This window comes from Catharus ustulatus, chromosome 1 (assembly GCF_009819885.2).
Source record: "Catharus ustulatus isolate bCatUst1 chromosome 1, bCatUst1.pri.v2, whole genome shotgun sequence".
Lineage (NCBI taxonomy): Eukaryota > Metazoa > Chordata > Aves > Passeriformes > Turdidae > Catharus > Catharus ustulatus.
Window position 1 is genome coordinate 55,343,327 of NC_046221.1, and position 25,165 is coordinate 55,368,491.

At 53.3% G+C, this 25,165-nt stretch overlaps 12 protein-coding genes across 12 annotated transcripts; 6 read left to right on the forward strand and 6 right to left on the reverse strand.

Moving 5' to 3' along the window:
* Positions 1 to 2,771: 2,771 nt before the first annotated feature.
* On the reverse strand, positions 2,772 to 3,137 carry LOC116993161 (scale keratin-like). Its single transcript, XM_033053540.1, has one exon. It carries the CDS (start codon positions 3,135 to 3,137, stop codon positions 2,772 to 2,774), a length of 366 nt encoding a protein of 121 aa, XP_032909431.1.
* A 1,368-nt stretch (positions 3,138 to 4,505) lies between these two features.
* LOC116993218 (scale keratin-like) lies at positions 4,506 to 4,889 on the forward strand. The gene has a single exon (XM_033053643.1). The coding sequence runs from the start codon at positions 4,506 to 4,508 to the stop codon at positions 4,887 to 4,889; it is 384 nt and encodes a 127-aa protein (XP_032909534.1).
* Positions 4,890 to 6,683: 1,794 nt separating this feature from the next.
* Positions 6,684 to 7,049, reverse strand: LOC117005194 (scale keratin-like). Its single transcript, XM_033076624.1, has one exon. The coding sequence runs from the start codon at positions 7,047 to 7,049 to the stop codon at positions 6,684 to 6,686; it is 366 nt and encodes a 121-aa protein (XP_032932515.1).
* A 1,796-nt stretch (positions 7,050 to 8,845) lies between these two features.
* On the forward strand, positions 8,846 to 9,211 carry LOC117004006 (scale keratin-like). The gene has a single exon (XM_033074428.1). The coding sequence runs from the start codon at positions 8,846 to 8,848 to the stop codon at positions 9,209 to 9,211; it is 366 nt and encodes a 121-aa protein (XP_032930319.1).
* A 2,448-nt stretch (positions 9,212 to 11,659) lies between these two features.
* Positions 11,660 to 12,034, reverse strand: LOC117004718 (scale keratin-like). The gene has a single exon (XM_033075762.1). It carries the CDS (start codon positions 12,023 to 12,025, stop codon positions 11,660 to 11,662), a length of 366 nt encoding a protein of 121 aa, XP_032931653.1. The 5' UTR covers positions 12,026 to 12,034.
* A 1,080-nt stretch (positions 12,035 to 13,114) lies between these two features.
* On the forward strand, positions 13,115 to 13,480 carry LOC117006539 (scale keratin-like). The gene has a single exon (XM_033079066.1). It carries the CDS (start codon positions 13,115 to 13,117, stop codon positions 13,478 to 13,480), a length of 366 nt encoding a protein of 121 aa, XP_032934957.1.
* A 1,844-nt stretch (positions 13,481 to 15,324) lies between these two features.
* LOC116993316 (beta-keratin-related protein-like) lies at positions 15,325 to 16,716 on the reverse strand. Its single transcript, XM_033053743.1, has 2 exons — positions 16,624 to 16,716; positions 15,325 to 15,714 (listed from the first exon to the last, which is right to left on the reverse strand). Exons 1-2 carry the CDS (start codon positions 16,714 to 16,716, stop codon positions 15,325 to 15,327), a joined length of 483 nt encoding a protein of 160 aa, XP_032909634.1.
* Positions 16,717 to 16,783: 67 nt separating this feature from the next.
* On the forward strand, positions 16,784 to 17,149 carry LOC117002453 (scale keratin-like). Its single transcript, XM_033071578.1, has one exon. The coding sequence runs from the start codon at positions 16,784 to 16,786 to the stop codon at positions 17,147 to 17,149; it is 366 nt and encodes a 121-aa protein (XP_032927469.1).
* Positions 17,150 to 18,992: 1,843 nt separating this feature from the next.
* Positions 18,993 to 20,384, reverse strand: LOC116993389 (scale keratin-like). The gene is made up of 2 exons (XM_033053874.1): positions 20,292 to 20,384; positions 18,993 to 19,382 (listed from the first exon to the last, which is right to left on the reverse strand). The coding sequence occupies exons 1-2, from the start codon at positions 20,382 to 20,384 to the stop codon at positions 18,993 to 18,995; spliced, it is 483 nt and encodes a 160-aa protein (XP_032909765.1).
* A 67-nt stretch (positions 20,385 to 20,451) lies between these two features.
* LOC117002445 (scale keratin-like) lies at positions 20,452 to 20,817 on the forward strand. Its single transcript, XM_033071565.1, has one exon. It carries the CDS (start codon positions 20,452 to 20,454, stop codon positions 20,815 to 20,817), a length of 366 nt encoding a protein of 121 aa, XP_032927456.1.
* A 1,843-nt stretch (positions 20,818 to 22,660) lies between these two features.
* On the reverse strand, positions 22,661 to 23,031 carry LOC117005563 (scale keratin-like). Its single transcript, XM_033077343.2, has one exon. The coding sequence runs from the start codon at positions 23,025 to 23,027 to the stop codon at positions 22,662 to 22,664; it is 366 nt and encodes a 121-aa protein (XP_032933234.1). The 5' UTR covers positions 23,028 to 23,031; the 3' UTR covers position 22,661.
* A 1,089-nt stretch (positions 23,032 to 24,120) lies between these two features.
* On the forward strand, positions 24,121 to 24,486 carry LOC117004703 (scale keratin-like). Its single transcript, XM_033075738.1, has one exon. It carries the CDS (start codon positions 24,121 to 24,123, stop codon positions 24,484 to 24,486), a length of 366 nt encoding a protein of 121 aa, XP_032931629.1.
* The last annotated feature ends 679 nt before the right edge of the window (positions 24,487 to 25,165 follow it).

Sequence of the window (25,165 nt, forward strand, 5' to 3'; positions counted from 1 at the left end):
TTTCTGCTGCAGGACTCAAATGAGAACACTATGTGAAACATGATTTAATTTTTTATCCTCTAAAGTAGAGAAAGGGAAATGATACTGGTGAAATCTGTTTTGGAAGTTGTTATAGAAAGCACACTACAAAGAAGGTACCTGCAAAGCAGGGAGAGGCAAAAATAAGGCAAGTATTAAAGAAAATGGATAAGACAGAGAAGGAAGCAGCATGGGGAATCAAGATCCTTAAAATAAAAAGCATTCATATATTTTCAGTGCATAAATATGTTCAACTCACAGGCACAATTCAGTTGTAGTTCCACTGTAAAATAGTGGAGGATTATGGTTTCTGTCGAGGTCTTCATACTGCAGGCAGGGAGCCCTGTTGGCTTATATGTGCCAGCTTAGCAGATTCAAGCAGAATGTCCTGTATCTTATCCCATATCTTGCTTACCACCAGTGAGGTTCTCTCTACCATTGCTGAGATGCACTCTCACTGGTTTGTGTGTGCTTGCACAGAGGCACATGTGATGCCAAAGCAACAGTAGATCCCACCTCTCCGGCACAAACTTATCCCTAAATAGTGGTCTGAACCACTAGGATAAAATCTTTAAAGAAGTTTATTCTTGAGGAAAAAAATCTGTTAGTGTAGCATCTAGGTAGCAAATGTAGTAGAAAGTAATTTCAATAATCCAAAAGTTTCTATTTGTAAACATGATAGCCCCTCAAAAACAGAGCAATATACTGTATAGAGTTCAATCTTCAGGATTTCAATTACTGTACACATTGCTCTTTTCTCTGTGGGGGTCTTCAGAGCACTATTTTCCAGGGTGGCACTGAAGATTTAGCTGGCATGCTTACATGATATATAACTCCACAGTTTACCTGTCCTATGGGTGCGTCAGAGTTAACTATCTAAGGGAGAGGTTTAGCAAAGTTTAGCAAGTTTTTTCCTCCCATGGTGCTCTGATGCTTGGCAGAAGTCACCAGGCCTAACCTGGTGATTTTCTGTTTATGAACATTTTACATTGCTCACCCTTTCCAGCACTAGCAAAGTTTGGTGTCCATGTTTTTTATGTCTGCCTCTGCAGCCTCCTCACCCCTGGCAGCAGCTCCCTCCTGACTGCTGGGAAGACCTGGGATTTATTCCCAGACAGGAAAGCTGAGCTAGTGACTGCAGAATGAATTATTTCCTCTTATTCTAATTTTAGGAGAAATATTTGAAATTCTGCACCCTGTAAACTGATCATTTTTATATGCCTCATATCTCTGCCTGTCTTTTACTTATCACCTGGTCAATGCACCTCAAACTTCTTCTCAGGTGGCCTCCAATAGAATGAATTCTACACATTGATATCAAGGTCCCAGGGGACTTACGAACACTTATGTTTACAAAAGGTACTGTCATTTTAAAAAAATATTTCCTGCTTCATCAAATCATATGAAGGCCATCATCTTCTGTCTCGGGTTCTTTAAGCAGAATTTCTCTTCTGGCTTTGAATGAGCTCAGTGCATATCAGCAGTATATAAGTGATGTGGCCAAATTCCCTTTTCCTTTGCTGCAGCTGGCTACTAGAGAAGCCAGTACTGTGCTAGGCTGCTATTTAAAACCTCACCCCTATTCAGAGCTGGATCCTAAAACTCAACCTGAAGAAGCTGAGCACCACTGTGCAAACCCTCCATGAGATAAGGCCTTTGCTATGCCCATCAAAGCAATGCAGTTCTTTTCTCCTACTCCAAAATCTGCAGGTGTTCCTCATGCCTGAGACCACAGAATGACCCAGCAACCCTGTCACTGGCCATGGAATTGGCAGCTGCACAGTATTTCCAACTAATCCTTCAATATTCATGAACAGAGAAATGAAAGGGGAACTGCTTGTGATTTCTCAAGCTAAGAGCTCCTGGCAAGCCTTTATAAAAGCATCAAAACCCAGAAAAATAAATTCAAAATATGTTAATTGTCTCTAGGTTAAAAAACCCTAGACACTAAATCATCCAGTAGATTCATTTTCCCTTATTATTTTTGTTATTTCCAGTCAGCTGGTGTATTTCTCAAATTAGCATATTGTTCATGTTTTTACACAAATTTAAAACTCGGATCTTAATACTGAAAGTCATATCTGTTAAAATCATGAGAGCAGCATAAACACTGATCATGGATTAAAATCAGTATTAGGAAGAAAAAAAACCTGAATCTGAGTTAACAAGAATGTCATCATATGTCATCATTGCTGATATGAATGAAAACTCACGTAATCATTCAGGAGGTAAATAACTGGCCATTAGGCAAATGTCAGGGCACACCTAGGTCTCCACCTAAGCAGAATACATCTCAGAATACATTTACCTTCTCCTCCCCATTTCCCTTCTCCCTCTTCTTTTACTTCCCAGACCCATTCCCAGAGATTTCCTTCATATCCTCCCACTTCCCAGATGATTCAATGTTCTTCTCCACTTTAACCTATATTATCCCCTTCCCTCTTCTATCTTACCATTCCCTTCTCCTTCCATTTTCAGTTCTCCCAGAAACACCATTTCCCCTTCCACTCTTGCAACTCCCCCATCTATGGGACCCTCCTGACTTGGGAAAAGGAGACAAAGAGACAGGAACTGGATGCAAGAAAACTTTATTGCAGCAAGAAAGGCAGGAGAGGAGGGGAGAGGGATGGTGGGCAAACACCAGGCAGACCAGGTATCACGGGCTGCAGAATGTCAGGGCAACTTTTGCACAGCTCAATTTCTCCATGTTGGGCTGAGGTGGCCGCGGCGGTTTGGGCTGGGCTGTGGTGGCTCTAGCAGGGCCCGCAGGTGTCCCAGAGCTTCTTGCTGTAGCGGGGCAGGGCGCAAGGGCTGTAGGCGGGAGCAGCGCAGGCTCTGCCAAAGGTGCAGAGGCCACCCGAGGCCTGGGTGGCGCCGGCGCCGTAGAGGCCGCCCAGCCCCAGGGAGCCGCCAAAGGCCGGTGCTCCAGAGGAGCCCACCACGGCTTGCTGGGGGAAGGAGGTGAGGATGGGGCCGGGGAAGGTGACCACCACGGGGGGTGGCTGGATCAAGGCAGACGAGTCGGGGCACTGGCGGGCGCACAGCTCGTTGCAGCTCTCAGCGATGGGCTGGGGCACAGCGACGCTGGTTTTTGGGGTGCACACATCGTAGCGGGACATCTTGGTGAGGGATGTAAGGGTGCTCTGCAAGAGATGGCAGCCATGGCAGGAGAGCAGCAGAGGCAGCGCCTGAGCCGCAGTGGCCACAGCTGGAGCAGAGGGCCTTGGGCAGAAGCGCTCACACACTTACCCTTTGTCCCTTAGAAGGAGAAGGTGGCCAGGCGAGTGTATGGCCCAGTCTGGCCCATGAAGGGCCTTTATAGCAGCTCCAGCATTGCTCAGCTCCAAACAGGCCAATCTGCACAGTGAACACTCCTTGCAGTTGGTTCTGCTGCTGACACCAGCGCTGTGCAACCCCTGCCCCTCCCTGAGTCAGCATCTCCAGGTACCATCCCAGCACCTCCTATTACCCAAGCCCTCTTGTCCTTGCTGCCACATCACATACTTGATAGCTGGGATGGCACACAGGAATTCGGCTCAAGGGGCACATCTAAGGGGCTTGGAGGTGACATGGGCAGGGCTGACATATCCCTGAGCTCTGTTGTGCTTTTTTGGGGGTTTCTGATCCTTATGCCATGTATCTCAGAGCTAGCATGAGGGCTCTTTGTTCCCTGTGTCACAAAGCTCTCTGGTAATGCCTGGGGGTCAAATGAAGTCCAACTCCACTTGGCTGGCCAATGCTGGGTGTGTAGGCAGGGCCTCACAGGAGCTGTCTTTCCCTGAGTGTTGGGTCAGCTCTGCCCTCTGCCCATCATCGACATTGGCACATGGCAGGGTCTTCCTGTAGCTGCTGTGGCCAAGGAAGTGGCACTGGCAGCATCCCAGCAGGATAATTGCAGGAGCTGATGGTGCAGCTTGGGGACAGCCAGAAAAACCAGCAGTCAGCAGAAGAGCCCTGTGGCAGCAGGGCTGAGGCTGGGCCTGGGCCCCACACACATTCCCCACCTCTGCAGCCACCCATAAAAGTGCTGTCCTGGCCCAGGGCTGCATCCGCTGCTGTGGCCTCGCTCTGCTCAGCCCAAAGCCAGGTGGGTCCTGTGGGGATCTGCCTCCTGGCCAGGTCCCTCCCTGGCTACCAGAGCTGCCAGGGCAGAGGGCATGCGGGCACCAGCCTGGCACAGCCAGGCCCGGCTCAGCATCCTTGAGAGATCAAAGATGAAGCCTTTGGCCGGAGTCAGGCTGGGCACAGGGACTTGGGCAGGGCTTGTGCGAACTGGGGATTTAATGATCAGGGGCAATGAGGGGGCAGCTTGGCAGAGTGCCAATGCTGGGCAGTGTGGGAAATGTTGTGTGGCTTTGGCCAGTCAGGGTCTGTGGCAGGTCTGGGAGCAGTACACTGCTGAATCAGGAGATCTCCATGTCTCTTCTAACCCCAGTTTTTCTGAATTCTCTTTAAGTCTCATCTCTGTCATGCCAAGATGTCCTGCTATGACCTGTGTCCCCCAGATGCAGTTATTACCTGTGTACCCCACCAAAACCAGCATGGCTGTGCCCCAGCCCATCGCTGAGAGCTGCAACAAGCTGTGCGCCCGCCAGTGCCCTGACTCGTCCGCCTTGATCCAGCCGCCCCCCGTGGTGGTCACCTTCCCCGGCCCCATCCTCACCTCCTTCCCCCAGCAAGCCGTGGTGGGCTCCTCTGGAGCACCGGCCTTTGGCGGCTCCCTGGGGCTGGGCGGCCTCTACGGCGCCGGCACCACCCAGGCCTCGGGTGGCCTCTGCACCTTTGGCAGAGCCTGCGCTGCTCCCGCCTACAGCCCTTGCGCCCTGCCCCGCTACAGCAAGAAGCTCTGGGACACCTGTGGGCCCTGCTAGAGCCACCACAGCCCAGCTCGAACCCCTGCAGCCGCCTCAGCCGAGCATGGGGATGTTGAGCTCTGCACAAGCTGCCCTGGCCTCCTGTTGCCTGTGACACCTGGCCTGCAGGGGTCTGGCCAACCTCCCTCTCCTGTCCTCTCCTGTCATTCTTTGTACAATAAAGTTTTCCTGGACCCATTCCTATCTCTTTGTCTCCTTTTGCCACGTCATTAAATTTTGCAGGTATTATGTCGAGATGGACTGCACTGGCATCATCACCAGTCCTTTATTGGAAACTTTTCATGCCTTCTTTCAGCGTACTTCTCTCTGACAACTCCGACTCCTTTTCTTATAGGCAGTTCCAAACAGCCCTGACTCCTCCTCTCCTCTCTGCATAGCTGGCTGAACCCCAAGATGTCCATTACCCCACACACCTTACCCTGACTGTTTCTCATACAACATCTTCTTACCTTATATGTCCCTTGCAGAACCACATATCCCTTGCCTCCTCACAGCACTGCCAGCAGACTCCATCCCAAACTGCAGGAGACACTTGGTCTCAAGCCCCAACTCAAACTGTGATTGTAACTGGCCACAGTAACTTGTGGCCAGCAAGACCACTCTTTTGTAACACCAAAACTCTTTGGGCAAGTACAGGTGTTTACACTCCTAAGGTGTAATTCATCAGGAGAGATTGCCTTCTGTATTATCCTTTCAACCTATCTTCCCACAATGAACACCCCAGGCCTGTGGGAGTTGCCAGAGTGGGAGGGGAAATGGTGATGCACAGATGGCCGGGGGCAATGGAAAATTGAAGGGGAAAGGGAAAACAGAAGAGAGAATGAGAGAGTGGAGGTTTATGTGGAGATAAAATCAAAGCAGAAAGGAAACTGAATCAAAAGATAGAGAACGTAGGGAAGAGAATGTTAGAGGAAAAGGAGAAGTATAGGGAGAAGGAGTAAGAAGAGAATCAGAAGGAAAGGAGTAAGAAGAATGAGGATAAGACGAGGAAGGAGAACAAGAAAAAGAAGAAGGACTAGATAAAGGACAAGAAGGAGATGCGGCAGAAGAAAATGAGAAACAAAGAGAATGAGAGCTATAAAGAAGAAAGTCTAGGAACATCGAAATGGGAAAGGGAAGGACTTGATGACAATTAAATTTAATGTACATAGCATAGAGAGCAGGAAGTTTCCCTCTGATTTCTGTCCATGGTTATTTAGCAGAGCCACGGTGGCACAGAGGGCCTGGAGCTGTGGCAGACCTTGCCCCTGGAGGGCTGCCAGCTCCAGGGCCAAACGTGTTTCCAGCACTGCTGAAGGTGTGCAAAAGCTCCTGGTCAAATGGCCTACAAACAATGGGATCTGTCTTCAGATAGAGTGCTTGGAGTTCCTTCCTCTTTTCTTTCTCTGACCCACTCCCAAAGCTCTCCTTCATATCCTCTCATCTCCCTAATGATACCACATTCTTCTAAACATTAACCTCTACTGTCCCCTTCCCTCTTATCTTTTACTGTTCCTTGGGACATGCATTTTCGTTTCTGCAAGCCTGACCATTACCCCTCCATCTGTTGAAACATCCCCTTCCCCATGGCCCTCCTGACACGTGAAAATGAACCAAAGAGACAGGAATTAGATGCAGGAAATCTTTATTGTACCAAGAAGGACAGGCAAGGACGGGAGAGCAATGGTCAGAAGGCCCCAAGCAGGCTGGGTCTCACAGGCTATAAGTGGCCAGGGAAGCTTTTGCAGAGCTCAGCTTCTCCATGCTGGGCTGAGGCACCCACGCGGGGGTTTTGGCTGGGCTGTGGTGGCTCTAGCAGGGCCCGCAGGTGTCCCAGAGCTTCTTGCTGTAGCGGGGCAGGGCGCAAGGGCTGCAGGCGGGAGCAGCGCAGGCTCTGCCAAAGGTGCAGAGGCCACCCGAGGCCTGGGTGGCGCCGGCGCCGTAGAGGCCGCCCAGCCCCAGGGAGCCACCAAAGGCCGGTGCTCCAGAGGAGCCCACCACGGCTTGCTGGGGGAAGGAGGTGAGGATGGGGCCTGGGAAGGTGACCACCACGGGGGGCGGCTGGATCAAGGCAGACGAGTCAGGGCACTGGCGGGCACACAGTTCGTTGCAGCTCTCAGCAATGGGCTGGGGCACAGTGACGCTGGTTTTTGGGGTGCACACATCATAGCAGGACATCTTGGTGAGGGTTGCGAGTGCGCTCTGCAAGAGAGGGCAGCCATGGCAGGAGAGCAGCAGAGGTAGCATCCAACCACGGGGGCTGGGGCTCGAGCAGGAAGACGCGAGCAGAAGCGCTCACACACTTACCCCTGTTCCTGAGGTGAAGAAGGTGGCCAGGTGAGTGCTTGGTCTGATCTGGCCTAGGCAGGGCTCTTATAGCTGCTCCAGTATTGCTCAGCTCCAGCCAGGCCAACCTACACAGTGGACACTCCCTGGTGCTGCTGATGCTGACACCAGGACTGTGCGGCTCCTGCCCCTCCCTGTGTCAGCATCCCCATTTGCTACCTCGGCACCACCCACTGACCAAGTCATCTTGTTGTTCCTGGCGCATCAGATACTTGATAGCAGGGATAGCACACAGGAACGGGCTCTAGGAACTGCTGGCCTTTGGGGGATTCTTCCCCTGCCTTTTTTCTTGCTGTGTAATTTTCCCCATTATTATGCTAATAGTGCTTGTCAGGCTGCACCCAGATTCTGATCTCTTGGGACACAGACTTGGTCAGGATGGGGCAGTCTCCCTCTCTCGCTGGTCAGCAGGGTCAGGAGAAGACTTCTGGGAAGCTGCTTGCATCCGCCTTGTGCCATCCCCACTCCAGGAGCCAGGTTCTCTGCTCTGAGACTGTGAGGCTACTGCCACCTCCCCATTCAGCCTGTCACCTCTGGGCACCCAGCCGAGTGCCACAACCCACATGGTGAGGGGCAGAAGTTGTTCCCCACCATTCTGCCCGCTGGGCCTCTGCCGTCCTCACCCCAGCCCTTTTCAGGGCTCCACGGGACCTGCCCTGCCCCCACCACCACTGGTAGTGAGCACAGGAAGACAGTGTCTGCAGCCAAAAAGGACTGGAACTAAGTTACTGGTTTTGTTTTTACCCTAATTTTCAAAGCTGATGTTGTTTCTGTTTCTCTTGCAGATATATTAGTAAAGAACTGTTATGCTTAAACCCATATCTTTGCCTGAGAGCCTCCTAATTTCTGAATTATAATACATTGAAGGGAGAGAACCTGCAATCTCCATCTCAGGGAGGGATTTCTGCCTTTCTCGGCACATACTTGTCTTTGAAATGAAGACAGGAACACAGGGCAGAAACTGGAGCATCTGGGGCAAGAGTGCCAGGAGCCAGCACCATGGATGTGACCTGTTCATCACAGCACAGCCCAGCAGAACCCGACCACATCTGCATCCCGTCAGTGCCCAGGAAACTCTCTTACATTGGTGACAAACATGTCTTCTGTCCTTCCTCATCTACATATGGAACAAGAAGCAGAGATGTCCACCTGGCCCAGCCTGGTTCCATACCTGTTCTACCCCTTTGGACCATTAAAGGCCTTCCTGGAGCCCATTCGCGTTTGCCATCCTGGCTATCAAGCATCTGACATGGCAGGAAGGACAAGATGGCTTGGGAAGAGAGAAGTGCCAGGGTGACACCTTGAAGATGCTGATTCAGGGAGGGGCATGGGCAGCAAAGCCATGGTGTCAGCAGCAGCAGCAACAACTGCAGGGAGCGTCCTCTGTGCAGATTGGCCCGGCTGGAGCTGAGCAATTCTGGGGCTGCTATAAAAGCGCTGCCTGGGCCAGACTGTGCCAAACACTCGCCTGGCTATCTTCTCATCCTAGAGGACAAGGGTAAGTGGACGAGCACATCTGCCCATGACTCCCTGATTCAGCCCAGGCCCCTGTGCCTCAGGCATTACCTCAGCTTCTTTCCTTCCATGGCTGCCCTCCCTTGCAGAGCACTTTTGCATCACTCACCAAGATGTCCTGCTACGACCTGTGCACCCCAAAAACCAGCGTGGCTGTGCCCCAGCCCATCGCTGAGAGCTGCAACGAACTGTGCGCTCGCCAGTGCCCCGACTCATCCGCCTTGATCCAGCCGCCCCCCGTGGTGGTCACCTTCCCCGGCCCCATCCTCACCTCCTTCCCCCAGCAAGCTGTGGTGGGCTCCTCTGGAGCACCGGCCTTTGGCGGCTCCCTGGGGCTGGGCGGCCTCTACGGTGCCGGCGCCACCCAGGCCTCGGGTGGCCTCTGCACCTTTGGCAGAGCCTGCGCTGCTCCCGCCTACAGCCCTTGCGCCCTGCCCCGCTACAGCAAGAAGCTCTGGGACACCTGCGGGCCCTGCTAGAGCCACCACAGCCCAGCCAAATCCCTGTGGCCACCTCAGCCCAGCATGGAGAAATTGAGCTCTGCACAAGCTGCCCTGGCCTTCTGTAGCCCATGACGCCCGGCCTGCCTAGGGACTGCCCACCATCCCTCTCCCCTGCTCTCCTGTCATTCTTTGTACAATAAAGTTTTCCTGCATCCAGTTCCTGTCTCTTTGCCTCCTTTTGCCACGTCAATAAATTTTTCAGGTATTATGTCGAGATGGACTGGACTAATGTCCTGGGCTTATGTTATGGTGCTTGTATCCCCAATCGTGTGTTCTATTTAAGCGAAGGCTTGTTTTATCTGCTTATCAGCTGGCTCCCCTCCCCCATCATCTGTGCTTAGGGGAGGCTAGGTTTTCTGGCATCGGCTGGCTTTTGCTTTTGCTTGCTTGGCTTGCTGGCTTTAGCTTTGCTTACTTTTGCTTTTGTTTATTAGTTAGTTTAGTTAGGCAGTCCAGTTTCTTTCCCTGGACCGTTTTTTTTTGTTTGTTTGTTTGTTCTTTCTTTCTTTCCCTTTCTGTATACCATCTGAACCTGTTCTGAACCGGGACCTGGGAAACATCAAGGAACACCGGGAGTCTGCAATTTACAATCTGCAGAAGTCATCCCCAGCGACGGAGACTGATAACTGGCCGACCACTGGCAGGAGAGATTTTTATGAGTTTGTCATCCTCTCAGAGCGGTGAAAGAGTTATTTTTTTGTCTTCTGGGGCTGTTCATTTTCTTTTCTTGTGTTGGGGAATGTTTTGTTTATTAAATAAACGGGTTTTTTCCACTTTTCCTCAGAGGAAATTCTTCCCAAACCTGGTGGTGGGGGGAGGAATCGTGTGGGTTTTGTTTTCTGGGGGCTCCTTCCGGAGTTTTTCCCCAAATTTGCCCCAAATTAGGACAACTGGCATCATCACCAGTCCTTTATTGGAAACTTTTCATGCCTTCTTTCAGCGTACTTCTCTCTGACAACTCCGACTCCTTTTCTTATAGGCAGTTCCAAACAGCCCTGATTCCTCCTCTCCTCTCTGCACAGCTGGCTGAACCCCAAGATGTCCATTACCCCGCACACCTTACCCTGACTGTTCCTCATACAACATCTTCTTACCTTATATGTCCCTTGCAGAACCACATATCCCTTGCCTCCTCACAGCACTGCCAGCAGACTCCATCCCAAACTGCAGGAGACACTTGGTCTCAAGCCCCAACTCAAACTGTGATTGTAACTGGCCACAGTAACTTGTGGCCAGCAAGACCACTCTTTTGTAACACCAAAACTCTTTGGGCAAGTACAGGTGTTTACACTCCTAAGGTGTAATTCATCAGGAGAGATTGCCTTCTGTATTATCCTTTCAACCTATCTTCCCACAATGAACACCCCAGGCCTGTGGGAGTTGCCAGAGTGGGAGGGGAAATGGTGATGCACAGATGGCCAGGGGCAATGGAAAATTGAAGGGGAAAGGGAAAACAGAAGAGAGAATGAGAGAGTGGAGGTTTATGTGGAGATAAAATCAAAGCAGAAAGGAAACTGAATCAAAAGATAGAGAATGTAGGGAAGGGAATGTTAGAGGAAAAGGAGAAGTATAGGGAGAAGGAGTAAGAAGAGAATCAGAAGGAAAGGAGTAAGGAGAATGAGGATAAGAAGAGGAAGGAGAACAAGAAGAAGAAGGACTAGACAAAGGACAAAAAGAATGTGCAGGAGAAGAAAATGAAAAACAAAGAGAATGACAGCTATAAAGAAAAAAGACTAGGACATTGAAATGGGAAATGTAAGGACTTGATGACAATTAAATTTAATGTATATGACATAGAGAGCGGGAAGTGTCTTTATGGTTTCTGTCCATGGTCATTTAGCAGAGCCACGGTGGCACAGAGGGCCTGGAGCTCTGGCAGACCTTGCCCCTGGAGGGCTCCCATCTCCGGGGCCATACGCGTTTCCAGCAGTGCTGAAGGTGTGCAAAAGCTCCTAGTCTCATGGCCTACAAGCAACGGGATCTGTCTTCAGATAGAGTGCTTGGAGTTCCTCCCTCTTCTTCTCCGTCAAGTCCCAAAGCTCTCCTTCATATCCTCTCAATTCCCTAATGATACCACATTCTTCTAAACATTAACCTCTACTATCCTCTTCCCTCTTCTATTTTACTGTTCTTTCCAACGTGCATTTCATTTTCTGCAAGCCTGACCATTTCCTGTCCATCTGATGAAACATCCCCTTCCCCATGGCCCTCCTGACATGTGAAAATGAAGCAAAGAGACAGGAATTGGATGCCAGAAATCTTTATTGTACCAAGAAGAGGCAAGAATGGGAGAGGCATGGTGGGCCGGCCCCAGGCAGGCCGGATGTCACAGGCTACAAGTAGCCAGGGCAGATTTGCAGTGTTCAACATATCCATGCTGGGCTGAGGCGGCCACGCGGGGGATTTCACTGGGCTGTGGTGGCTCTAGCAGGGCCCACAGGTGTCCCAGAGCTTCTTGCTGTAGCGGGGCAGGGTGCAAGGGCTGTAGGCGGGAGCAGCGCAGGCTCTGCCAAAAGTGCAGAGGCCACCCGAGGCCTGGGTGGCGCCGGCGCCGTAGAGGCCGCCCAGCCCCAGGGAGCCGCCAAAGGCCGGTGCTCCAGAGGAGCCCACCACGGCTTGCTGGGGGAAGGAGGTGAGGATGGGGCCGGGGAAGGTGACCACCACGGGGGGTGGCTGGATCAAGGCAGATGAGTCGGGGCACTGGCGGGCGCACAGCTCGTTGCAACTCTCAGCAATGGGCTGGGGCACAGCGACGCTGGTTTTTGGGGTGCACAGGTCGTAGCAGGACATCTTGGTGGGAGAATGTGAGTGTTCGCTGCAAGAGAGGGCAGTCGTTGCAGGAGAGCAGCCGAGGCAGCACCCAAGCCACAGGGTAAGGAGTTGAATCAGGGACCCACGAGCAGAAGCACTCACACACTTACCCTTGTCCCTTAGGAGGGGAAGGTGGCCAGGGGAGTGTATGGCCCAGTCTGGCCCATGAAGGGCTTTTATAGTAGCCCCACCATTGCCCAGCTCCAGTCAGGCCAATCTGCATGGTGGACATTCCCTGCTGCTGCTGACACCAGGGCTCTTCGGCCACTGCCTATCCCTAAATCAGCATCTCACACGTGCCACCCCAGTATCTCCCTTTGCCGAAACCATCTTGTCCTTCCTGCCATATCAGATACTTGATAGCTTTCATGGCACACGGGACTGAGCTCCAGCAAAACGAGGCAGAAGCTGGAGCATCTGAAACAGGAGTGCCAAGAACCTGCACCTTATACGTGACCTGTTCATTACAGGAGAGAACAGCAGTACCAGACCGCTTCTGCCTGCAGTCAGTGCCCAGGAAAGTCTTTCATATTGGCAACAAACACCGCTTGTGTGTTTCCTGATCTATACATGGAAGAAGGAGCAGAGATGTCCACCTGGCCCAGCCTGATTCCAGACCTGTCCCTCCCCTTTGGACCATTAAAAACGTTCCTGGCACCCATTCCTGTCTGCAATCCTTGCTATCAAGTATCTGATGTGGCAGGAAGAACAAGATGGCTGGGGCAGTGGGAGGTACCTGGGTGACACCAGGGGAATGCTGATACAATGAAGGGCAGGGGCTGCACAAAGCACTGGTGTAAGCAGCATCAGCAGGGAGTGTCCAATGTCCTGATTGGTCTGTTTGGAGCTGAGCAATGCTGGGGCTGCTATAAAAGCCCTGCCTGGGCCAGACTGGACCAAACACTCGCCTGGCCACCTTCTCCTGCTAAGGGTAAAGGGTAAGTGTGCAAACGCTTCTGCTCCTGGCTCCCTGTTTCAGCCCCTACCCATGTGGCTCGTGCGCTGCATCTGCTGCTCTCCTGCCATGGCTGCCCTCTCTTGCAGAGCACTCTTGCACCCCTCACCAAGATGTCCTGCTACGATGTGTGCACCCCAAAAACCAGCGTGGCTGTGCCCCAGCCCATCGCTGAGAGCTGCAACGAGCTGTGCGCCCGCCAGTGTCCCGACTCGTCTGCCTTGATCCAGCCGCCCCCCGTGGTGGTCACCTTCCCAGGCCCCATCCTCACCTCCTTCCCCCAGCAAGCCGTGGTGGGCTCCTCTGGAGCACCGGCCTTTGGCAGCTCCCTGGGGCTGGGCGGCCTCTACGGCGCCGGCGCCACCCAGGCCTCCGGTGGCCTCTGCACCTTTGGCAGAGCCTGCGCTGCTCCCGCCTACAGCCCTTGCGCCCTGCCCCGCTACAGCAAGAAGCTCTGGGACACCTGCGGGCCCTGCTAGAGCCACCACAGCCCAGCCCAAACCCCTGCAGCCGCCTCAGCCCTGCATGGAGAAGTTGAACTGTGCACAATCTGCCCTGGCCTCCTGTAGCCCGTGATACCTAACCTGTCTTTGGCTTGCTCCCCTTCCCTCTCCCCTCCTCTTCTGCCCTTCTTGGTACAATAAAGTTTTCCTGCATCCAATTCCTATCTCTTTTTTGCATGACCATCCCAGGCATGGGTAGTTGCAAGAGTGGGAGAGGAAATAGTGATGCAGGGAGGGCCTGAGGAAATGGAAAATTGAAAGGGAAACAGAAAATAGAGCAGAGAATAGGAGAGTGAACATTAATGTGGAGATGTAAATGAAATCAGAATGTTAATTGAATCAAAAGATAGAGAATATTTGGAAGGGGTTGGGGGAGTAGAAGGACAATGAAGAAAAGCAGAAGTAAAAACTAATGAGATTGAGGATAAGAAATAGGAGGACAAGAACGTTCAATTATTACGTTGAGATGGACTCACCTGCTATCAACAACAGCCCTTTAACTGGGATCACCAACAGTCCTTTTGTAGCAACCTCTATATTCCGTCTTTATAAACTTTATTCTTTGTAACTCTTTTTCCTTCTTCCATTGACCTCTTTCAGACAACTCTGGCTTCATTTTTTATAGGCAGCTTCACACAGTGCTGATTCTTTCTCTTACAGCAGCTCCACATACCACTGACTCCTTCTTTCACTCTCCATGACGGCCCAAACTCAAGCTGGAACTTTCCTGGCTGCCTAACCCTGACTGTCCCTCACACATCATCTTCTCACCGTATCTGGCCCTTACAAGACTGCACATCCCTTACCTTGTCGCACCACAGCCAGCAGATTCCTTCTCTTACTCCAGCAGACTCTCATTCTCATGCTCCAAATGCAAGTGCCTGTACCTAGCGGCCAGCTAACCCACTCCTTCATATCCGCCAAACTGATTGGCCACACACAGGTGTTTTCACTCCTCAGCAATCAGTACAGTTGCAGTCATTGGAAAGGCCTCCCTCCTGCATTATCCTTTTAGCCTAGCTCCCCACACGAGAAAAAGAAGGACAAGATGAAGGGGAAGAAAGTGATGAAGAAGGAGAAGATGAGAAACAAAGAGAATGAGATCTATAAAGAAGGAAGACAAAGACAGAGAAAGGGAAAAGGAAGGACTTGATGACAATGAAATTTGTCAATGCACATGGCATAGAAAGGGAGAAGCCTCTTTCTCATTTCTGTCCCTGGTCCTTTAGCAGAGCCACGGTGGCACAGAGGGCCTGGAGCTGTAGCAGCCTTTGCCCCTGGAGAGCTCCCAGCCCCGGGGCCACACCTGTTGCTAGCACTACTGCACACGTGCAAGAGCTCCTGGTCTCATGGTCTACAATCAGTGAGATCCAGCTGTTCTCAGACAGAGTGCTTGGAGCTCCTTCCCCTTCTCCATCTCAGCCTCATTCCCAGAGCTCTCCTTCATATCCTTCCACCTGTGCATTAATTCCATTTTTCTCTCCAGTTTAACCAACTCTTTCCACTTTCCTCTTCCTTTTACCGTTCCCTTCCACTTCATTTTCAGTACTCCCAGTATCAGCTTTTGCCCCCCACTCTTGCATCTCCCCCATCTCCGGGGCTGAAAGGACGTTAGAAAAGGAGGCAAAGAGACAGGAAGTGGATGCAGGAAATCTTTATTGTACCAAGCAGGACAGGAGAGGAGGGAAGAGGGACAGTGGGCAGAACCCAGGCAGGCCGGGTGTCATGGGCTGCAGAAGGCCAGGGCAGCTTGTGCAGAGCTCAATTTCTCCATGCTGGGCTGAGGCGGCTGCAAGGAATGGGGCTGGGCTGTGGTGGCTCTAGCAGGGCCCGCAGGTGTCCCAGAGCTTCTTGCTGTAGCGGGGCAGGGCGCAAGGGCTGTAGGCGGGAGCAGCGCAGGCTCTGCCAAAGGTGCAGAGGCCACCCGAGGCCTGGGTGGCGCCGGCGCCGTAGAGGCCGCCCAGCCCCAGGGAGCCGCCAAAGGCCGGTGCTCCAGAGGAGCCCACCACGGCTTGCTGGGGGAGGGAGGTGAGGATGGGGCCGGGGAAGGTGACCACCACGGGGGGCGGCTGGATCAAGGCAGACGAGTCGGGACACTGGCGGGCGCACAGCTCGTTGCAGCTCTCAGCGATGGGCTGGGGCACAGCCACGCTGGTTTTTGGGGTGCACACATCGTAGCAGGACATCTTGGAGAGGGATGTGAGGGTGCTCTGCAAGAGATGGTAGCCATGGCAGGAGAGCAGCAGAGACAGCACCCAAGCTACAGGGGCTGTGACTGGAGCCGGCTGTCACAGGCAGAAGCGCTCATCCACTTACCCTTTTTCCTCAGGAGGAGAAGATGGCCAGGTGAGTGTTTGGCCCAGTCTGGCCCAGGCAGCGCTTTTATAGAAGCCCCAGCATTGCTCAGCTCCAGCCAGGCCAATTTGCAGAGAAGACACTCCCTGCAGTTGGTGCTTCTGCTACTGACACCACTGATGTGCAACCGCTGCCCCTGCTTGAATCAGCATCCTCTAGTTATCACCCCAGCACCTCCCAGTGACCAAGCCATCGTATCCTTCCTGCCACGTCAGATGCTTGATAGCCAGGATGCCAGACAGGAATGGGCTCCAGGAAGGCCTTTAAAGGTCCTAAGGGTTGGGGCAGGTCTGGAATCAGGCTGGGCCAGGCGGACATCTCTCCTCCTTGTTCCATGTATAGATCAGGAAGGACACAAGAGGTGTGTTGCTGCCAAGGTAAAAGAGTTTCCTGGGCACTGACTCCAGGCAAATGGCGTCTGGTTCTGCTGTGCTCTCCTGTAATGAACAGGTCACGTCCAAGGTGCAGGCTCTTGGCACACCTTCCAGAGACGCTCCAGCTTCTGTCACGTGTTAATGGAGCCCATTCCTGTGTGCCATCCCTGGTATCAATATCTGACGTGGCAGGAAGGAAAGATGGCTTGGGCAAAGGGAGGGGCTTGGTGACACCTGTGGGATGCTGATTCAGGGATGGGCAGTGGCCACACATCACTGCTGTCAGCATCAGCAGGGAGTATCCACTGTGCAGATTGGGCTGGCTGGAGCTGAGCAATGCTGGGGCTGCTATAAAAGCCCTGCCTGGGCCAGACTGGGCCATACACTCACCTGGCCACCTTCTCCTCCTAGAGGACAAGGGTAAGTGTGCGAGTGCCTCTGCCCGCGGCCCTCTGCTCCAGCATTGGCTCCTGTGGCTTGCATGCTGCCTTGGCTGCTGTCCTGCCACGACCGCCCTCTTTTGCAGAGCACACTCGCATCGCTCTCCAAGATGTCCTGCTATGACCTGTGCACCCCAAAAACCAGCGTGGCTGTGCCCCAGCCCATCGCTGAGAGCTGCAACGAGCTGTGCGCCCGCCAGTGTCCCGACTCGTCTGCCTTGATCCAGCCGCCCCCCGTGGTGGTCACCTTCCCCGGCCCCATCCTCACCTCCTTCCCCCAGCAAGCCGTGGTGGGCTCCTCTGGAGCACCGGCCTTTGGCGGCTCCCTGGGGCTGGGCGGCCTCTACGGCGCCGGTGCCACCCAGGCCTCGGGTGGCCTCTGCACCTTTGGCAGAGCCTGCGCTGCTCCCGCCTACAGCCCTTGCGCCCTGCCCCGCTACAGCAAGAAGCTCTGGGACACCTGCGGGCCCTGCTAGAGCCACCACAGCCCAGCCCAAACCCCTGCAGCCGCCTCAGCCCTGCATGGAGAAGTTGAACTGTGCACAATCTGCCCTGGCCTCCTGTAGCCCGTGATACCTAACCTGTCTTTGGCTTGCTCCCCTTCCCTCTCCCCTCCTCTTCTGCCCTTCTTGGTACAATAAAGTTTTCCTGCATCCAATTCCTATCTCTTTTTTGCATGACCATCCCAGGCATGGGTAGTTGCAAGAGTGGGAGAGGAAATAGTGATGCAGGGAGGGCCTGAGGAAATGGAAGATTGAAAGGGAAACAGAAAATAGAGCAGAGAATAGGAGAGTGAACATTAATGTGGAGATGTAAATGAAATCAGAATGTTAATTGAATCAAAAGATAGAGAATATTTGGAAGGGGTTGGGGGAGTAGAAGGACAATGAAGAAAAGCAGAAGTAAAAACTAATGAGATTGAGGATACGAAATAGGAGGACAAGAACGTTCAATTATTACGTTGAGATGGACTCACCTGCTATCAACAATAGCCCTTTAACTGGGATCACCAACAGTCCTTTTGTAGCAACCTCTATATTCCGTCTTTATAAACTTTATTCTTTGTAACTCTTTTTCCTTCTTCCATTGACCTCTTTCAGACAACTCTGGCTTCATTTTTTATAGGCAGCTTCACACAGTGCTGATTCTTTCTCTTACAGCAGCTCCACATACCACTGACTCCTTCTTTCACTCTCCATGACGGCCCAAACTCAAGCTGGAACTTTCCTGGCTGCCTAACCCTGACTGTCCCTCACACATCATCTTCTCACCGTATCTGGCCCTTACAAGACTGCACATCCCTTACCTTGTCGCACCACAGCCAGCAGATTCCTTCTCTTACTCCAGCAACTCTCATTCTCATGCTCCAAATGCAAGTGCCTGTACCTAGCGGCCAGCTAACCCACTCCTTCATATCCGCCAAACTGATTGGCCACACACAGGTGTTTTCACTCCTCAGCAATCAGTACAGTTGCAGTCATTGGAAAGGCCTCCCTCCTGCATTATCCTTTTAGCCTAGCTCCCCACACGAGAAGAAGAAGGACAAGATGAAGGGGAAGAAAGTGATGAAGAAGGAGAAGATGAGAAACAAAGAGAATGAGATCTATAAAGAAGGAAGACAAAGACAGAGAAAGGGAAAAGGAAGGACTTGATGACAATGAAATTTGTCAATGCACATGGCATAGAAAGGGAGAAGCCTCTTTCTCATTTCTGTCCCTGGTCCTTTAGCAGAGCCACGGTGGCACAGAGGGCCTGGAGCTGTAGCAGCCTTTGCCCCTGGAGAGCTCCCAGCCCCGGGGCCACACCTGTTGCTAGCACTACTGCACACGTGCAAGAGCTCCTGGTCTCATGGTCTACAATCAGTGAGATCCGGCTGTTCTCAGACAGAGTGCTTGGAGCTCCTTCCCCTTCTCCATCTCAGCCTCATTCCCAGAGCTCTCCTTCATATCCTTCCACCTGTGCATTAATTCCATTTTTCTCTCCAGTTTAACCAACTCTTTCCACTTTCCTCTTCCTTTTACCGTTCCCTTCCACTTCATTTTCAGTACTCCCAGTATCAGCTTTTGCCCCCCACTCTTGCATCTCCCCCATCTCCGGGGCTGAAAGGACGTTAGAAAAGGAGGCAAAGAGACAGGAAGTGGATGCAGGAAATCTTTATTGTACCAAGCAGGACAGGAGAGGAGGGAAGAGGGACAGTGGGCAGAACACAGGCAGGCCGGGTGTCATGGGCTGCAGAAGGCCAGGGCAGCTTGTGCAGAGCTCAATTTCTCCATGCTGGGCTGAGGCGGCTGCAAGGAATGGGGCTGGGCTGTGGTGGCTCTAGCAGGGCCCGCAGGTGTCCCAGAGCTTCTTGCTGTAGCGGGGCAGGGCGCAAGGGCTGTAGGCGGGAGCAGCGCAGGCTCTGCCAAAGGTGCAGAGGCCACCCGAGGCCTGGGTGGCGCCGGCGCCGTAGAGGCCGCCCAGCCCCAGGGAGCCGCCAAAGGCCGGTGCTCCAGAGGAGCCCACCACGGCTTGCTGGGGGAAGGAGGTGAGGATGGGGCCGGGGAAGGTGACCACCACGGGGGGTGGCTGGATCAAGGCAGACGAGTCGGGACACTGGCGGGCGCACAGCTCGTTGCTGCTCTCAGCGATGGGCTGGGGCACAGCCACGCTGGTTTTTGGGGTGCACACATCGTAGCAGGACATCTTGGAGAGGGATGTGAGGGTGCTCTGCAAGAGATGGTAGCCATGGCAGGAGAGCAGCAGAGACAGCACCCAAGCTACAGGGGCTGTGACTGGAGCCGGCTGTCACAGGCAGAAGCGCTCATCCACTTACCCTTTTTCCTCAGGAGGAGAAGATGGCCAGGTGAGTGTTTGGCCCAGTCTGGCCCAGGCAGCGCTTTTATAGAAGCCCCAGCATTGCTCAGCTCCAGCCAGGCCAATTTGCAGAGAAGACACTCCCTGCAGTTGGTGCTTCTGCTACTGACACCACTGATGTGCAACCGCTGCCCCTGCTTGAATCAGCATCCCCTAGTTATCACCCCAGCACCTCCCAGTGACCAAGCCATCGTATCCTTCCTGCCACGTCAGATGCTTGATAGCCAGGATGCCAGACAGGAATGGGCTCCAGGAAGGCCTTTAAAGGTCCTAAGGGTTGGGGCAGGTCTGGAATCAGGCTGGGCCAGGCGGACATCTCTCCTCCTTGTTCCATGTATAGATCAGGAAGGACACAAGAGGTGTGTTGCTGCCAAGGTAAAAGAGTTTCCTGGGCACTGACTCCAGGCAAATGGCGTCTGGTTCTGCTGTGCTCTCCTGTAATGAACAGGTCACGTCCAAGGTGCAGGCTCTTGGCACACCTTCCAGAGACGCTCCAGCTTCTGTCACGTGTTAATGGAGCCCATTCCTGTGTGCCATCCCTGGTATCAATATCTGACGTGGCAGGAAGGAAAGATGGCTTGGGCAAAGGGAGGGGCTTGGTGACACCTGTGGGATGCTGATTCAGGGATGGGCAGTGGCCACACATCACTGCTGTCAGCATCAGCAGGGAGTATCCACTGTGCAGATTGGGCTGGCTGGAGCTGAGCAATGCTGGGGCTGCTATAAAAGCCCTGCCTGGGCCAGACTGGGCCATACACTCACCTGGCCACCTTCTCCTCCTAGAGGACAAGGGTAAGTGTGCGAGTGCCTCTGCCCGCGGCCCTCTGCTCCAGCATTGGCTCCTGTGGCTTGCATGCTGCCTTGGCTGCTGTCCTGCCACGACCGCCCTCTTTTGCAGAGCACACTCGCATCGCTCTCCAAGATGTCCTGCTATGACCTGTGCACCCCAAAAACCAGCGTGGCTGTGCCCCAGCCCATCGCTGAGAGCTGCAACGAGCTGTGCGCCCGCCAGTGTCCCGACTCGTCTGCCTTGATCCAGCCGCCCCCCGTGGTGGTCACCTTCCCCGGCCCCATCCTCACCTCCTTCCCCCAGCAAGCCGTGGTGGGCTCCTCTGGAGCACCGGCCTTTGGCGGCTCCCTGGGGCTGGGCGGCCTCTACGGCGCCGGTGCCACCCAGGCCTCGGGTGGCCTCTGCACCTTTGGCAGAGCCTGCGCTGCTCCCGCCTACAGCCCTTGCGCCCTGCCCCGCTACAGCAAGAAGCTCTGGGACACCTGCGGGCCCTGCTAGAGCCACCACAGCCCAGCCCAAACCCCTGCAGCCGCCTCAGCCCAGCATGGAGAAGTTGAACTGTGCACAATCTGCCCTGGCCTCCTGTAGCCCGTGATACCTAACCTGTCTTTGGCTTGCTCCCCTTCCCTCTCCCCTCCTCTTCTGCCCTTCTTGGTACAATAAAGTTTTCCTGCATCCAATTCCTATCTCTTTTTTGCATGACCATCCCAGGCATGGGTAGTTGCAAGAGTGGGAGAGGAAATAGTGATGCAGGGAGGGCCTGAGGAAATGGAAAATTGAAAGGGAAACAGAAAATAGAGCAGAGAATAGGAGAGTGAACATTAATGTGGAGATGTAAATGAAATCAGAATGTTAATTGAATCAAAAGATAGAGAATATTTGGAAGGGGTTGGGGGAGTAGAAGGACAATGAAGAAAAGCAGAAGTAAAAACTAATGAGATTGAGGATAAGAAATAGGAGGACAAGAACGTTCAATTATTACGTTGAGATGGACTCACCTGCTATCAACAACAGCCCTTTAACTGGGATCACCAACAGTCCTTTTGTAGCAACCTCTATATTCCGTCTTTATAAACTTTATTCTTTGTAACTCTTTTTCCTTCTTCCATTGACCTCTTTCAGACAACTCTGGCTTCATTTTTTATAGGCAGCTTCACACAGTGCTGATTCTTTCTCTTACAGCAGCTCCACATACCACTGACTCCTTCTTTCACTCTCCATGACGGCCCAAACTCAAGCTGGAACTTTCCTGGCTGCCTAACCCTGACTGTCCCTCACACATCATCTTCTCACCGTATCTGGCCCTTACAAGACTGCACATCCCTTACCTTGTCGCACCACAGCCAGCAGATTCCTTCTCTTACTCCAGCAGACTCTCATTCTCATGCTCCAAATGCAAGTGCCTGTACCTAGCGGCCAGCTAACCCACTCCTTCATATCCGCCAAACTGATTGGCCACACACAGGTGTTTTCACTCCTCAGCAATCAGTACAGTTGCAGTCATTGGAAAGGCCTCCCTCCTGCATTATCCTTTTAGCCTAGCTCCCCACACGAGAAGAAGAAGGACAAGATGAAGGGGAAGAAAGTGATGAAGAAGGAGAAGATGAGAAACAAAGAGAATGAGATCTATAAAGAAGGAAGACAAAGACAGAGAAAGGGAAAAGGAAGGACTTGATGACAATGAAATTTGTCAATGCACATGGCATAGAAAGGGAGAAGCCTCTTTCTCATTTCTGTCCCTGGTCCTTTAGCAGAGCCACGGTGGCACAGAGGGCCTGGAGCTGTAGCAGCCTTTGCCCCTGGAGAGCTCCCAGCCCCGGGGCCACACCTGTTGCTAGCACTACTGCACACGTGCAAGAGCTCCTGGTCTCATGGTCTACAATCAGTGAGATCCAGCTGTTCTCAGACAGAGTGCTTGGAGCTCCTTCCCCTTCTCCATCTCAGCCTCATTCCCAGAGCTCTCCTTCATATCCTTCCACCTGTGCATTAATTCCATTTTTCTCTCCAGTTTAACCAACTCTTTCCACTTTCCTCTTCCTTTTACCGTTCCCTTCCACTTCATTTTCAGTACTCCCAGTATCAGCTTTTGCCCCCCACTCTTGCATCTCCCCCATCTCCGGGGCTGAAAGGACGTTAGAAAAGGAGGCAAAGAGACAGGAAGTGGATGCAGGAAATCTTTATTGTACCAAGCAGGACAGGAGAGGAGGGAAGAGGGACAGTGGGCAGAACCCAGGCAGGCCGGGTGTCATGGGCTGCAGAAGGCCAGGGCAGCTTGTGCAGAGCTCAATTTCTCCATGCTGGGCTGAGGCGGCTGCAAGGAATGGGGCTGGGCTGTGGTGGCTCTAGCAGGGCCCGCAGGTGTCCCAGAGCTTCTTGCTGTAGCGGGGCAGGGCGCAAGGGCTGTAGGCGGGAGCAGCGCAGGCTCTGCCAAAGGTGCAGAGGCCACCCGAGGCCTGGGTGGCGCCGGCGCCGTAGAGGCCGCCCAGCCCCAGGGAGCCGCCAAAGGCCGGTGCTCCAGAGGAGCCCACCACGGCTTGCTGGGGGAAGGAGGTGAGGATGGGGCCGGGGAAGGTGACCACCACGGGGGGCGGCTGGATCAAGGCAGACGAGTCGGGGCACTGGCGGGCGCACAGCTCGTTGCAGCTCTCAGCGATGGGCTGGGGCACAGCCACGCTGGTTTTTGGGGTGCACACATCGTAGCAGGACATCTTGGAGAGGGATGTGAGGGTGCTCTGCAAGAGATGGTAGCCATGGCAGGAGAGCAGCAGAGACAGCACCCAAGCTACAGGGGCTGTGACTGGAGCCGGCTGTCACAGGCAGAAGCGCTCATCCACTTACCCTTTTTCCTCAGGAGGAGAAGATGGCCAGGTGAGTGTTTGGCCCAGTCTGGCCCAGGCAGCGCTTTTATAGAAGCCCCAGCATTGCTCAGCTCCAGCCAGGCCAATTTGCAGAGAAGACACTCCCTGCAGTTGGTGCTTCTGCTACTGACACCACTGATGTGCAACCGCTGCCCCTGCTTGAATCAGCATCCCCTAGTTATCACCCCAGCACCTCCCAGTGACCAAGCCATCGTATCCTTCCTGCCACGTCAGATGCTTGATAGCCAGGATGCCAGACAGGAATGGGCTCCAGGAAGGCCTTTAAAGGTCCTAAGGGTTGGGGCAGGTCTGGAATCAGGCTGGGCCAGGCGGACATCTCTCCTCCTTGTTCCATGTATAGATCAGGAAGGACACAAGAGGTGTGTTGCTGCCAAGGTAAAAGAGTTTCCTGGGCACTGACTCCAGGCAAATGGCGTCTGGTTCTGCTGTGCTCTCCTGTAATGAACAGGTCACGTCCAAGGTGCAGGCTCTTGGCACACCTTCCAGAGACGCTCCAGCTTCTGTCACGTGTTAATGGAGCCCATTCCTGTGTGCCATCCCTGGTATCAATATCTGACGTGGCAGGAAGGAAAGATGGCTTGGGCAAAGGGAGGGGCTTGGTGACACCTGTGGGATGCTGATTCAGGGATGGGCAGTGGCCACACATCACTGCTGTCAGCATCAGCAGGGAGTATCCACTGTGCAGATTGGGCTGGCTGGAGCTGAGCAATGCTGGGGCTGCTATAAAAGCCCTGCCTGGGCCAGACTGGGCCATACACTCACCTGGCCACCTTCTCCTCCTAGAGGACAAGGGTAAGTGTGCGAGTGCCTCTGCCCGCGGCCCTCTGCTCCAGCATTGGCTCCTGTGGCTTGCATGCTGCCTTGGCTGCTGTCCTGCCACGACCGCCCTCTTTTGCAGAGCACACTCGCATCGCTCTCCAAGATGTCCTGCTACGATCTGTGCACCCCAAAAACCAGCGTGGCTGTGCCCCAGCCCATCGCTGAGAGCTGCAACGAGCTGTGCGCCCGCCAGTGTCCCGACTCGTCTGCCTTGATCCAGCCGCCCCCCGTGGTGGTCACCTTCCCCGGCCCCATCCTCACCTCCTTCCCCCAGCAAGCCGTGGTGGGCTCCTCTGGAGCACCGGCCTTTGGCGGCTCCCTGGGGCTGGGCGGCCTCTACGGCGCCGGCGCCACCCAGGCCTCGGGTGGCCTCTGCACCTTTGGCAGAGCCTGCGCTGCTCCCGCCTACAGCCCTTGCGCCCTGCCCCGCTACAGCAAGAAGCTCTGGGACACCTGCGGGCCCTGCTAGAGCCACCACAGCCCAGCCCAAACCCCTGCAGCCGCCTCAGCCCTGCATGGAGAAGTTGAACTGTGCACAATCTGCCCTGGCCTCCTGTAGCCCGTGATACCTAACCTGTCTTTGGCTTGCTCCCCTTCCCTCTCCCCTCCTCTTCTGCCCTTCTTGGTACAATAAAGTTTTCCTGCATCCAATTCCTATCTCTTTTTTGCATGACCATCCCAGGCATGGGTAGTTGCAAGAGTGGGAGAGGAAATAGTGATGCAGGGAGGGCCTGAGGAAATGGAAAATTGAAAGGGAAACAGAAAATAGAGCAGAGAATAGGAGAGTGAACATTAATGTGGAGATGTAAATGAAATCAGAATGTTAATTGAATCAAAAGATAGAGAATATTTGGAAGGGGTTGGGGGAGTAGAAGGACAATGAAGAAAAGCAGAAGTAAAAACTAATGAGATTGAGGATAAGAAATAGGAGGACAAGAACGTTCAATTATTACGTTGAGATGGACTCACCTGCTATCAACAACAGCCCTTTAACTGGGATCACCAACAGTCCTTTTGTAGCAACCTCTATATTCCGTCTTTATAAACTTTATTCTTTGTAACTCTTTTTCCTTCTTCCATTGACCTCTTTCAGACAACTCTGGCTTCATTTTTTATAGGCAGCTTCACACAGTGCTGATTCTTTCTCT

Bases quoted from the DNA above. Each gene is read 5' to 3' on its own strand.
- LOC117004703 (XM_033075738.1), top strand. From the start codon at position 24,121: ATGTCCTGCTACGATCTGTGCACCCCAAAAACCAGCGTGGCTGTGCCC.
- LOC116993218 (XM_033053643.1), top strand. From the start codon at position 4,506: ATGACCTGTGTCCCCCAGATGCAGTTATTACCTGTGTACCCCACCAAA.
- LOC117002445 (XM_033071565.1), top strand. From the start codon at position 20,452: ATGTCCTGCTATGACCTGTGCACCCCAAAAACCAGCGTGGCTGTGCCC.
- LOC117004718 (XM_033075762.1), bottom strand. From the start codon at position 12,025: ATGTCCTGCTACGACCTGTGCACCCCAAAAACCAGCGTCGCTGTGCCC.
- LOC117005563 (XM_033077343.2), bottom strand. From the start codon at position 23,027: ATGTCCTGCTACGATGTGTGCACCCCAAAAACCAGCGTGGCTGTGCCC.
- LOC116993161 (XM_033053540.1), bottom strand. From the start codon at position 3,137: ATGTCCCGCTACGATGTGTGCACCCCAAAAACCAGCGTCGCTGTGCCC.
- LOC117004006 (XM_033074428.1), top strand. From the start codon at position 8,846: ATGTCCTGCTACGACCTGTGCACCCCAAAAACCAGCGTGGCTGTGCCC.
- LOC117005194 (XM_033076624.1), bottom strand. From the start codon at position 7,049: ATGTCCTGCTATGATGTGTGCACCCCAAAAACCAGCGTCACTGTGCCC.
- LOC116993389 (XM_033053874.1), bottom strand. From the start codon at position 20,384: ATGCAAGCCACAGGAGCCAATGCTGGAGCAGAGGGCCGCGGGCAGAGG. The intron at 19,383-20,291 runs GTGAGTGTATGG...CATCTCTTGCAG, and splicing joins TAGGAGGAGAAGGTGGCCAG to AGCACCCTCACATCCCTCTC.
- LOC116993316 (XM_033053743.1), bottom strand. From the start codon at position 16,716: ATGCAAGCCACAGGAGCCAATGCTGGAGCAGAGGGCCGCGGGCAGAGG. The intron at 15,715-16,623 runs GTGAGTGTATGG...CATCTCTTGCAG, and splicing joins TAGGAGGAGAAGGTGGCCAG to AGCACCCTCACATCCCTCTC.
- LOC117002453 (XM_033071578.1), top strand. From the start codon at position 16,784: ATGTCCTGCTATGACCTGTGCACCCCAAAAACCAGCGTGGCTGTGCCC.
- LOC117006539 (XM_033079066.1), top strand. From the start codon at position 13,115: ATGTCCTGCTACGATGTGTGCACCCCAAAAACCAGCGTGGCTGTGCCC.